We start from the raw sequence: 12,975 nt of genomic DNA on the forward strand, positions 1-12,975 counted from the left end.
GTATTGATGTAAACTTTTAATTCGTTTCATATTACGAAATCGTCTCAGATTACACTGCTGCTTTTCCTTTCTTCCGTAACTCTCGCTTCTCGCAAAACGAAAGTTCACAACTCGCTAGCAAGCATGGACAGGACGCATTTGCTGAGGTACGTCTGACAAAATAAGCTAAATTATGAAGCGAAGACCATAGGAAGCAACACAAATGCTGCTTTTATCTGAGAGTCTCTAGCAATTTCTATCTAAATACCATAAACGCAGCAGCTTCTGAATCTCGGAAATCGTAATAAAAGATGACGTACTAAAGCTTGGGTCGCTAAATAAGCACTTGTTAAGGACAATGAGGCATTTAAGAGTCTTCTTTTTTTCTTTCTTTCTTTCTTTCTTTCTTTCTTTCTCACGGCAGAGGATGTGGTGTCGACCTTCTTTTTTCAGCGTTGTGGCGTAATAAGCTAATAACAACATCAATTGTTTATTTTTTTGTTTCGTAATAGTGACCAGGATGAAGCCCACCCTTCTCCTTCGTGTCCTGCTGGATCTTATGCAGGTAAACATAAAATTATTTCCAAAAGATGTAAGGTAGTGTGGGGGAAAAGGACTGTGCAATTTTTTTTTTTTTTTTTTTTTTCTGTGAAACAAAAGTTAAATGTGTTCAGAAAAGTTATCATAGTTTTGGTGACAGTTACATAAATTATAAACAATTTATGAAAAAAATGTCCAGAGTTTTCATGTCAACAAAAATTTTAATTTGTACCAAAAGTGCGTTTTACCCCACCTATGGGACAAAACGCCCCCATGGATGGGGTACAATGCCCCCCCCTAGTCTGACAAAGCTATTTGCTTTAAACATTTACAGCAAAATCAAAGGCAGTTTTAGCTTAAAATTAAAAAGAATATAATCAATATTTATGAATTGCAAAATTATAATAGCCTTGAAACATTTTGTTAGCGGATGCTAAATGGCTAGCTAACTAACTACCTGATACTAACTTGAGGTAATTTTTAAATATAAAATCCAAATATTTTTATTCGACCAACTAGTTAGAATTCATTTGATGGGGGTGTTTCACCCCACCTTGCTGGGGGGTGTTTTACCCCACTGACTGTTTCAGAAAAAAAAACGATGTCATTCTGAAAATATAATTATATTTTTATTAAATAACACATACTTACTATCTACAGGCTCTATTGTTTGCGTATCATATATAACTGTGATGTTCTACAAAACAACAAGAATTAGATCATTTACTGTGAAATTGTAATCTTGATCTTGATTTCATCTTGTGGTTATTTTCGGGAAAAAACAGTAGGGGGGTGTTTTACCCCACTCTGTCCTACATGAGCAGTTCACTTTAAAGTCTATATAGGAAACATGTTTGCATATTCAAACAGAAATCAGAATAGACTCAAATTATGAAGTGCACTTTAAAATAGTGCAAAAATCTTCAGTCAGCAAATTCAGAGAAACTTGTTTCCTGTTTACCTCATAGCATGAATGACTGATGAAAAAAGAGAAGATACTATGCTGAAATAAATCTGTGGTGTACGTTATTCAGATCCGAACACAACAGATGGGGCGACGGCTCCTCCTGCAGATCTGATGCCTGTTGTTCCTGGATATGAGAGTTTGGGACCAAATGGTGAGAACGGTTTCAGTGGCTTCAGTTGAAACAAAGAGTAAAGTGTTGGTAATAAACATGACAGTGAGTTTTTTTTATTGTTATTTATCCACAGTTATTCCACCGTCCAATTTTGGATCGGTGCAACCACAGGAACCAGCCAGACCTCCAGACAGATGCTTTGAGTAAGAACTCCAGCACTCATGCAATAAAACAAGTCATGATATCAATACGTAGATTGAGGATTAATTATAAACCTAGTGCTGGTACATAAGGACTAAAATTTTTCATTAAGTGGAAAATAGAAAGAAATTTTACAATTTTCCCTAATGCATAACCTATAATCACCCCTACCCTTTGTCTAGTGTTGTCTCTTTCATTTGGTCACGTTGATTTTCCTGCCTTGCCTAACTGGTTTTCTTGTCATGTTTTGAATTCATGAATGAGGCATTTCTGGATTTATTTATTTATAGTAGCTCCACCCTGTTTGTGAGCCATTAAACATTAGACCAGGGGTGCTCCACCCTGATCAAACACACCTGAACCAACTAATTAGGATCTGAAGGAGCACTTGATAATTAAAGACAGGTGCGTTTGATCAGGGTTGGAACTAAGCTCTGCAGGAAGGTAGATCTGCAGGAACAGGGTTGAGCACCCCTGCATTAGACTAATTAGTAGTGTAAGGTATACAGTTGAGGTCAGACACCTTGCAGAATCTGTAAAATGTTAATTATTTTACCAAAATAAGAAGAATCATACACAATGCATGTTATTTTTACTTAATACTCACCTGAATAAGATATTTCACACAAAATATGTTTACATATAGTCCACAAGAGAAAATAATAGCTGAATTTATAAAAATGATCCTGTTCAAAAGTTTACATACACTTGATTCGTAACACTGTGTTGTTACCTGAATGATCCACAGCTGTGTTTTTTTGGTGTAGTGATAGTAGTCCCTTGTTTGTTAAGGGACAGTTAAGATGCATGCTGTTCTTCAGAAAAAATCCTTCAGGTCCCACAAATTCTTTGGTTTTTCAGCATTTTTGTGTATTTGAACCCTTTCCAACAATGACTGTATGGTTTTGAGATCCATCTTTTCACACTGAGGACAACTGAGGGACTCATATGCAACTACTGCAGAAGCTTCAAATGCTTACCGATGTTTCAGAAAGAAAAAAAAAAACACGTATTAAGAGCTTTTTGAATGTGAAGATCAGGGTTAATTTTACTTTATTTTCTGTATGTATTCTGGGAAACATGTAAGTATCTTCTGTAGCTTCTGAAGGGAAGTACTAATTGAAAAAAAAAGACAGAGAAATGTACACATCTTTATTCTGTACAAAAGTTTTCACCCCCTTAATGCATTCTGTTTCTTCTGGAGCATCATTGAGTGTTTGAACCTTCTGTAATAGTCCCTCAGTTGTCCTCAGTGTGAAAAGATGGATCTCAAAATGTTATAGTCATTGTTGGAAAGGATTCAAATACACAAAAATGATTTGTGGAACCTGAAAGATTTTTTCTGAAGAACAATCAAAAACATCATTTTTACATGCATGAGTTTACAATAAGTATGAAAATTCAGTGTTGTAAATGACTGGTCAAAAGTTCTTAAGTTCACACATCATGTCCTCAGCATTCCTGCAATCACTGAAGAACTTGCACATGAGGCCTTTATAAAATATGCCAGCAGCAAATGCTGTTACAGCTCTAAACCAGCCAAAGAGATGGTGTTTACAGACCTGCAGTCCCTTAACACATATCGGGTGAGCAGCAACATCCATACATCATGGCATACATCACATCCAACTACTGTATATGCAGCAGCCATGCTTACGTACAGCTTGGATATCTGTTTCCCCTAATAGTACCGATTGGAGACTTTTACTGAGTCCAGAACAACAGAATGGGACAGCGAACCATATGATGGTAAGGAAAGTCATTCTAAACTTTTTTTTTCTGGTCCTCAAATCTGCTGAGAGGTGTGTGATATTCTAGTGATAACAGAACTCCAGACGTTTCGTTGTTTTCTCACAGCGAGTGTCATGGCAGACACCCAAAGTTCATTATACTTTTAGAAATAACAGTGTTTTTGTGTCAGGGAGTGTAGTTTTAAGAGATTTACAGATGAGAATGTACTTGTTTAGACTTCAAATCATACATTTTGTTAATAAAGATAACGTCTGTTTGAAAATTTGCTGCCGTCAGCAGGCATTCAGTGCTCATGAACCCGCTGAGAGCAGCCTTACCTCGGCCAGGCCTTCTAGAATTTGCAGCTGGCTCTGATGTCTCTATAGTGATTAAATATGTGATATAATTTGTTTTGAGTAAATCTAAAGGGCAGTATTTTGTCTTAATTATCTATTATTTGTTCCAACACAAATAGTTTTAGTAATAAGTTTTCAATGAAGCAACTCAACGTTCCTTCATTACTAGTTCTAAAGTGGCATTTTGGAATTAGTAACAGAGGCTTGGGTTCAGCTGTTAAACTGTCAAACTTAAATTTGAATCTGTGGCAGACGCACGGTTGTTTTTCTTATGTATTTACTCACGTCAAACTGTCATATAAACACAGCCTGTATACAGGTGCATCTCAATAAATTAGAATGTCGTGGAAAAGTTCATTTATTTTAGTAATTCAACTCAAATTGTGAAACTTGTGTATTAAATTAAATGCACACAGACTGAAGTAGTTTAAGTCTTTGGTTCTTTTAATTGTGATGATTTTGGCTCACATTTAACAAAAACCCACCAATTAGAATACTTTATAAGACCAATAAAAAAAACAACAACATTTTAGTGAATTGTTGGCCTTTTGGAAAGTATGTTCATTTGCTGTGTATGTACTCAATACTTGGTAGGGGCTCCTTTTGCTTTAATTACTGCCTCAATTCGGCGTGGCATGGAGGTGATCAGTCTGTGGCACTGCTGAGGTGGTATGGAAGCCCAGGTTTCTTTGACAGTGGCCTTCAGCTCATCTGCATTTGTTGGTCTCTATTTTCTCATTTTCCTCTTGACAATACCCCATAGATTCTCTATGGGGTTCAGGTCTGGTGAGTTTGCTGGCCAGTCAAGCACACCAACACCATGGTCATTTAACCAACTTTTGGTGCTTTTGGCAGTGTGGGCAGGTGCTAAATCCTGCTGGAAAATTAAATCAGCATCTTGAAAAAGCTGGTCAGCAGAAGGAAGCAAGAAGTGCTCTAAAATTTCTTGGTAAACGGGTGCAGTGACTTTGGTTTTCAAAAAACACACTGGACCAACACCAGCAGATGACATTGCAACCCAAATCATCACAGACTATGGAAACTTAATATTGGACTTCAAGCAACTTGGGCTATGAGCTTCTCCACCGTTCCTCCAGACTCTAGGACCTTGGTTTTCAAATGAAATACAAAACTTGCTCTCATCTGAAAAGAGGACTTTGGACCACTGGACAACAGTCCATTTCTTCTTCTCCTTAGCCCAGGTAAGACGTCTCTGACGTTGTCTGTGGTTCAGGAGTGGCTTAACAAGAGGAATACAACAACTGTAGCCAAATTCCTTGACACGTCTGTGTGTGGTGGCTCTTGATGCCTTGACCCCAGCCTCAGTCCTTGTGAAGTTCACCCAAATTCTTGAATCGATTTTGCTTGACAAGCCTCTCAAGGCTGCGGTTCTCTCGGTTGTGCATCTTTTTCTTCCACACTTTTTCCTTCCACTCAACTTTCTGTTAACATGCTTGGATACAGCACTCTGTGAACAGCCAGCTTCTTTGGCAATGAATGTTTGTGTCTTACCCTCCTTGTGAAGGGTGTCAATGATTGTCTTCTGGACAACTGTCAGATCAGCAGTCTTCCCCATGATTGTGTAGCCTAGTGAACCAAACTGAGAGACCATTTTGAAGGCTCAGGAAACCTTTGCAGGTGTTTTGAGTTGATTAGCTGTTCAGCATGTCACCATATTCTAATTTGTTGAGATAGTGAATTGGTGGGTTTTTGTTAAATGTGAGCCAAAATCATCACAATTAAAAGAACCCGAAGACTTAAACTTTAATACATGAGTTTCACAATTTAAGTTGAATTACTGAAATAAATGAACTTTTCCACAACATTCTAATTTATTGAGATGCACCTGTATATACTCGTGTGATATTGCTCATATATGTTTAAATATTTATGTCATGTCATTTATCAGGTCAAGTGGTGGATGGTTACGGAGTGGCTCCTGCTCCGTGGAGCATCCCGGTACCCATTCCTTCCCTCTTCCAAGACTGCGTGAAATCCGTCCGTGTTCCTCACACATCCACTGTCAAAGTAAACATTTTTTTTTTTCAGTTTTCCATTCATCAGGTGCAATAAAAAAGTAATCTTGATTAATTTTGTTGTTGTTGTTGGATTCAAAATACAGGGTTGTCATTCATGCCTGAATCTCGGTAGATCTGCTTGCAGTAGATGCGTAAATTCAGGAAGGGTAAGTACCATATGATGATCAGATGTCACTTTTAATACTTCCTTCTGTATTTTCGGTCTATTGTTTCATTATAATGTTTCTACTGTTACAGACTCGATGTGGATCCTGCAGTGGAAGGGGTCGAAATGCCTCCGATCAGCGCTGTACTATGTGTCAGGGCTCTGGCATGATTAGGTATGAAGTCATCCCATTTAAATTAATTAAATTATTATTATTATTATTATTTTTATCTTAATCACATTTTTTAAAAATATAGACAACTGTACACCCTGATTTATTTAAATTAATTAATTTTTAATTTATTTCATTTGCTTTATTTAATTACATTTCTGGTTTGGTTCTTTTTTTATTTCACTAAGATGAAATGTCTTAAAAATATATCGTACATTAGTATCCAAAATACATGGCTTCAGTTCTGATGCTAATTTGTCAATATAGAGTTTTAAAATACACAATAGAACACACTAGCATCATTGTTGTGGGTTTATCAGGGTTTTTATGAGTCAAAACCAGTTACATTTTCTTTGGAAAATGTAAGAATATAGTACTCAATAAATTATCTGCATTCCAGGTGTCATTCCTGTGGAGGAGTCGGTTCAATCACGTGCAAAACATGCAAAGGGAAAGGAAAGCTCCTCTGCTTCATCAAACTTAAAATTACATGGTGAGACAACCATCGCTAACCCATTTTCACAACACACTTTCACAACTTCACTGTGTACAAACAAGCTAATGAATGTTTATTTCCCCCCCACGTGTTTTATCTTCTTAGGAAGAACAACATTCATGTGTCTGTGATTGACAAGCGTTCGGGATTCCCAGTTGAGCTTCTTGACAAAATCACCGGAGAGAAACTTCTTACCGATATGGCTCCAATGGTGAGCAAAAACATCTTGGTGCTCACAGTGCCTTTGTTATCTAATGGGGTCATAGCATTATACATTTTCTGCTATTTGAGAACTATACACATACTGAACTCAAAAGCTGTCCAAAAAGGCCATTTATTGAAACCAAATTTGTTGGCCTGTTGTGTAGCACCTACAGTTCTGCATTTCTACCTAAAAGATATCAGTGCTTGTAAGTAAAGTCTGTTTTTAACAGAATCTCTAATTATTTCAGTCTAAACAGCATATATCAAACATGTAGACTAGTGACTAATGAAAGAGCTCAAAACTCATTGCTCATTTCACATGCGAAAAGGGCGTTTCTTAAATGTGCAGCAGCAATAAATGGCCTGTTTAATTCTAAGGTTAGAAAAGGTCGAAAGTGATAATAAAAAATAAATATATAAATAAAACTAAAACAAGTAAATAAATATAAAATGATATAATATTTTAACATAAGTTAACCTTTTCATAAAATAACAATATAGATAATATATAAAATATTATAAATTATGTTTAACCTTTGTGCTGTGCTGAAATGTTTTTCCCTAATTTAAAAATTGCTTGTAAATCGAGAATTTTTTAAAGCATTTTTTGGAGGCCAATCATTTTTGACAAAGAACTTAACAAAAAGTGTGAAAAATGCCAGAAATGTATTGGTATTGGTATCATTTTACAACATAACCTTAAAGGAGAAGTCCACTTCCAAATCAAAGATTCGCATATAATGTACTCACCCCCTTGTCATCCAAGATGTTCATGTCTTTCTTTCTTCACTTGTAAAGAAATTATGTTTTTTGAGGAAAACATTTCAGGATTTTTCTCCATAAAATGCACTGGTATGGTGCCCCAATTTTGAACTTCCAAAATGCAGTTTAAATGCTTCTTCAAACGATCCCAAATGCGGTTGTAAACGATTCCAGCCGAGGAAGAAGGGTCTTATCTAGCAAAACAATCGGCTATTTTAATAAAAATAATACAATTTATATACTTGTTAATGCCAAACGCACATCTTGTCTTACTCTGACTGGAGTGTTTTCGTTCCGGTTCATGACAGTTAGGGTACGTCGAAAAACTCCCATGTCATGTTCGAAATAGTCCTATATCGCTGTTTTACCTTTTTTGTTAAGGGTGTTTGATCTTTTTTGCATGTTCACTCTGCAAAGACTGGATCAGAACTTCTGCAGTGATGTAGGATGATTTTGAAATGATTTTTGAAGTTGAGGGAGAAAATACGATTGGAGTTTTTCGACATACCCTCACTAAGGGTAAGAAAGAAAGGCAAGACGAGCGTTTGAGATTAAAAAGTATTTCAATAGTATTTTTTTAATGAAAATAACCAATTGTTTCACTTGATAAGACCCTTCTTCTTTGGCTGGCATCATTTGAAGCTGCATTTAAACTGCATTTTGGAAGTCGGGCCACAATATCAGTCTATTACATGGAGAAAAATGCAGAAAAGTTTTCCTCAAAAAACATAATTTCTTTACGACTGAAGAAAGAAAGACATGAACATCCTGGATGACAAGGGGGTGAGTACAATATATGTGAATCTTTGTTTTGGAAGTGGACTTAATTGTTTAATTGTTTGGCTGTGACACTAACGTTTTGACTCATTACTGTAGGTTTATCCAGTTGTCAGTTTCCCAGACAGCTCTGTGAACGCAGCATCCGAAAGTGGCGTGAGGGAACACCAGGCTCAGTTCGCCACCACTTGCCGTATTCTCCAACAGGTATTAAAAGAAATTAAACACTGCTTCTGACGAAACCCCAAAAACATGCGCTTGTCTCTTTAAGGCCAGATCTCAGCCTCCCGCTCTTCTGGGAGTTCATTTCTGTTGGCTCAGTCCTGTGGAATCCTAACAGAAACCAGATTAGAGCTTGTGCTTAACAGAAAGAAGACTGAAGACACAAAAACTACCCACTGCTCTTTTCTAGATCACTTTATATTAAAGAATTAGTTCACTTCCAGAATAAACATTTCCTGATAATTTACTCACTCCCATGTCATCCAAGATGTTCATGTCTTTCTTTCCTCAGTCGAAAAACAATGAAAGGTTTTGTGGAAAATGTCCCAGGAGTTTTCTCCATATGGTGGACTTCAGTGGGGATCAGCAGGTTGATTGTACAAATTGCAGTTTTAATGCAGCTTCAAAGGGCTTAGCTGTGGAATAAGTGTCTTATCTAGTGAAGCGATCAGTCATTTAAAAAAAAATACATTTATATACTTTTTAACCACAAATGCTTGTCTTGCACTAGCTGGACTAGCTGGATATACATTACGTAATCACGCATGGTTAGTTCTTTGTCTGTGTACTCTGGATCAAAAAGGTAGGGGCAAGGTGAAAAATTCCATCTTAGTTTCTCCTCTAGCTTCAAAATCATCAAAAAAAATTTGTAAAGGGCATTTGACTTTCTTTGCATGTTTGCTTTGTAAACACTGGGTCAGTACTTTCCACCTACGTCATGCTTGACCTTTCCAACATGATTCAAAATGTGTCCAGCTAGTGCGAGATAAGCATTTATGGTTAAAAAATATATAATTTTTAATGTGTTTTATGGAATGACTGATTGTTTCACTACATTTCTCACCTGGGATCATGTTGATCCCCTCTGAAGTCCACTATATGGAGAAAAATGGACAATGGGGGGTGACTAAATTATCAGGAAATTTTGATTCTGGAACTGAACTAATTCTTTAACCCTTAAATGCATGAATGTTTCAACAATCATTATTACATATTCGGGTCTTTAGCGACCCGGACCTATATATTCAGCATGGATGGATCTCTGTTGCAATAGCAAAAAACTCTCCTGATATTTTAAGAACAATTACAGAAGAATAAAATAAAGCATATTTTTTTACCTTTTGAAACTTAGAAGGGTTCAGTTTGAGCAGATGATTTTACCATCGCCGTCATCCTCAGAGCGCACTTCCACAGTACATTCAGCATCAGGCTCATATTCAACATCGCAACCATATTAGAAAAACTATCGTTTTCAGTGACTTCAAAATCAATAGTTTGATCGCTGGCAGTTTATTTATCACATCCACCATCAAATGACAGTGACATTTATACACTGACCAAAATTATAAACGCAACACTTTTGTTTTTGCCCCTATTTTTCATGAGCTGAACTCAAAGATCTAAGACTTTTTCTATGTACACAAAAGGCCTATTTCTCTCAAGTATTGTTCACAAATCTGTCTAAATCTGTGTTAGTGAGCACTTCACCTTTGCCGAGAAAATCCATCCACGTCACTGGTGTGGCATATCAAGATGTTGATTAGACAGCATGACAATAAAAGACTACTCTAAAATGTGCAGTTTTATCACACAGCACAATGCCACAGATGTTGCAAGTTTTGAGGGAGCGTGCAACTGGCATGCTGACTGCAGGAATGTCCGCCAGAGCTGTTGCCTGTGAATTGAATGTTCATTTCTCTACAATAAGCCATCTCCAAAAGCGTTTCAGAGAATTTGGCAGTACATCCAACTGGCCTCACAACCGCAGACCACGTATAACCACACCAGCCCAGGACCTCCACATCCAGCATCCTCACCTCCAAGATTGTCTGAGACAAGCCATGCGGACAGCTGCTGCAACATTCGGTTTGCATAACCAAATCATTTCTGCACAAACTGTCAGAAACCATCTCAGGGAAGCTCGTCTGCATGCTCGTCATCCTCATCGGGGCAAATGCTCACATTCGATGGCATCTGGAACTTAGAGAGGTGTTCTCTTCACGGATGAATCCCGGTTTTCACTGTACAGGGCACATGGCAGACAGCGTGTATGGCGTCGTGCGGGTGAGTGGTTTGCTGATGTCAACATTATGGATTAAGTGGCCCAAGGTGGCGGTGGGGTTAAGGTATGGGCAGGCGTATGTTATGGACAACGAACACAGGTGCATTTTATTGATGGCATTTTGAATGCACAAAGATACCGTGACAAGATCCTGAGGCCCATTGTTGTGCCATTCATCCACGACCATCACCTCATGTTGCAGCATGATAATGCATGGCCCCATGTTGCAAGGATCTGTACACAATTCCTGGAAGCTAAAAACATCCCAGTTGTTGCATGGCCAGCATGCTCACCGGACATGTCACCCATTGAGTTCTGGATCGGCATATACGACAGCATGTTCCAGTTCCTGCCAATAATCAGCAACTTCGCACAGCCGTTGAATAGGAGTGGACCAACATTCCACAGGCCATAATCAGCAACCTGATCTACTCTGTGCGAAGGAGATGTGTTGCACTGCGTGAGGCAAAAGTTGGTCACACCAGATACTGACTGGTTTTCGGACCCCCATGGACCCCCCCAATACAGTAAAACTGTACAATTTAGAGTGGCCTTTTATTGTGGCTGGAGGTGGATGGATTATCTCGGCAAAGGAGAAGTGCTCACTAACACAGACTTAGACAGATTTGTGAACAATATTTGAGAAAAATAGGCCTTTTGTGTACATAGAAAAAAGTCTTAGATCTTTGAGTTCAGCTCATGAAAAATGGAGGCAAAAACAAAAGTGTTGCATTTATAATTTTGGTCAGTGTATTTTATGGCATACAGTAATTGCTCTGCAGGTTTTTTTTTGTTATATGGTTTATAATGAATAGATAGAGAAATACGAATAAAGTTAATGTCTAACTTTAAAAAATGAAGGAGGGAGAGGGTAGTGAATGACGTCCCGGGTCACTTAAGACCTGAGGTATGCATTTAAGGGTCAAACAAAAAACTGAACAACAACAACAACAAAAAGTCTAAAGTCACATAAAATAAGTAAATTATTGAGAAACTCTTTGAAGTAGCTATTGTTTCTTTAAAAGTATTAATAGTGAAACAGTTTATGTTATCTGTAAAGAATAACTGATGAAGAAAACTTGATATTATATGGAGACAAAACATGTTCTAACTCTGTTTTTTTTATTTTCCAGAGGCAGACCATTGAGCTCATTCCCATCACGCGAGTGCATTACGCCTGGAACGAGAAAACCCACATTTATTTTGTATATGGAACCGAACACAAAGTCTACACCAAAGATTATCCTGCCAAATGCTGCTGTTGCTCCATCCTTTAGACATGCTGTATAATGCCTGTGCTGCCGTTACTATGCTTTAAGACATGCAAAAGACTTGTGTTACTAGATGTACTAGATAGAACATATGGAGCATCTGTATTTCACCCCATAATCATAGGAAAGACAAAAACAAACATTGTAAACTTTCGGAATGCTTTACTTCGGGTTTGTAATACATACATTTTTATTTTCTCGCAGTTTATATTTTAACATTTTTTAATTTAAAAAAAAAAAAAAAAAAAAAAAAAGTTGTGAGAATTGACTTTTTTCTGTCAGTTTTGACTTCTTTCTTAGTTTTCCCATGTAAACTTGCAATTGCAAGAAATAAACTTGTAGTTCTGATAAGAAATGAGCTTAGCTTTGTTATACAATAATCTGCATATGCATTGTTACACTATGGCTGATTATATACTGTCTATAAATTACCTAGAAAACTCTATTTTTTTCTAAGATATACTCACTTTCATATCACTTTTTATACTTTCTTTTGCAAAATACAAAATGTTACTCAAATGGCAGCGCGAGTCTCCATCCACTTTTATTGGATGTATTTTTTTGCTTCTAGAGTGAATTAAGACTGACGCGGTAGGTCATCTGAAAAAAAAAAAAAAAAAAAAAAAAAAAAAAAAAAATATATATATATATATATATATATATATATATATATATATATATATATATATATATATATATATATATATACACATATATAAAAATACCTAATGGAATATGCCACAAAACACACTACAGGAAACGTTTTGAAGGTTAATAGCTGATGGTCTGTAATGTATGTAATGGTTTTTGAGTGAGAAGCCATTTCCGTAATGGTTTAAATTTTTTTTTTTCAGCAGGGATCCTTCCACATCGCATTTGTGCTAAAGTTCTAAATGTCTGCAACAGCTATATTACAGAATTTTATTTTAGAGTGTACTG

General features: G+C 36.8%; 1 protein-coding gene across 1 annotated transcript; it reads left to right on the forward strand.

Annotated features, from left to right (window-relative positions):
- ssuh2.2 (ssu-2 homolog, tandem duplicate 2) lies at window positions 1-12,094 on the forward strand. Its single transcript, XM_051094719.1, has 13 exons — window positions 1-146; window positions 492-544; window positions 1,554-1,637; window positions 1,732-1,801; window positions 3,256-3,385; window positions 3,488-3,548; window positions 5,796-5,914; window positions 6,009-6,071; window positions 6,163-6,245; window positions 6,643-6,735; window positions 6,844-6,949; window positions 8,581-8,688; window positions 11,899-12,094. Exons 1-13 carry the CDS (start codon window positions 124-126, stop codon window positions 12,040-12,042), a joined length of 1,137 nt encoding a protein of 378 aa, XP_050950676.1. The 5' UTR covers window positions 1-123; the 3' UTR covers window positions 12,043-12,094.
- Window positions 12,095-12,975: the final 881 nt, after the last annotated feature.

Source organism: Labeo rohita, chromosome 22 (genome assembly GCF_022985175.1).
Source record: "Labeo rohita strain BAU-BD-2019 chromosome 22, IGBB_LRoh.1.0, whole genome shotgun sequence".
NCBI lineage: Eukaryota > Metazoa > Chordata > Actinopteri > Cypriniformes > Cyprinidae > Labeo > Labeo rohita.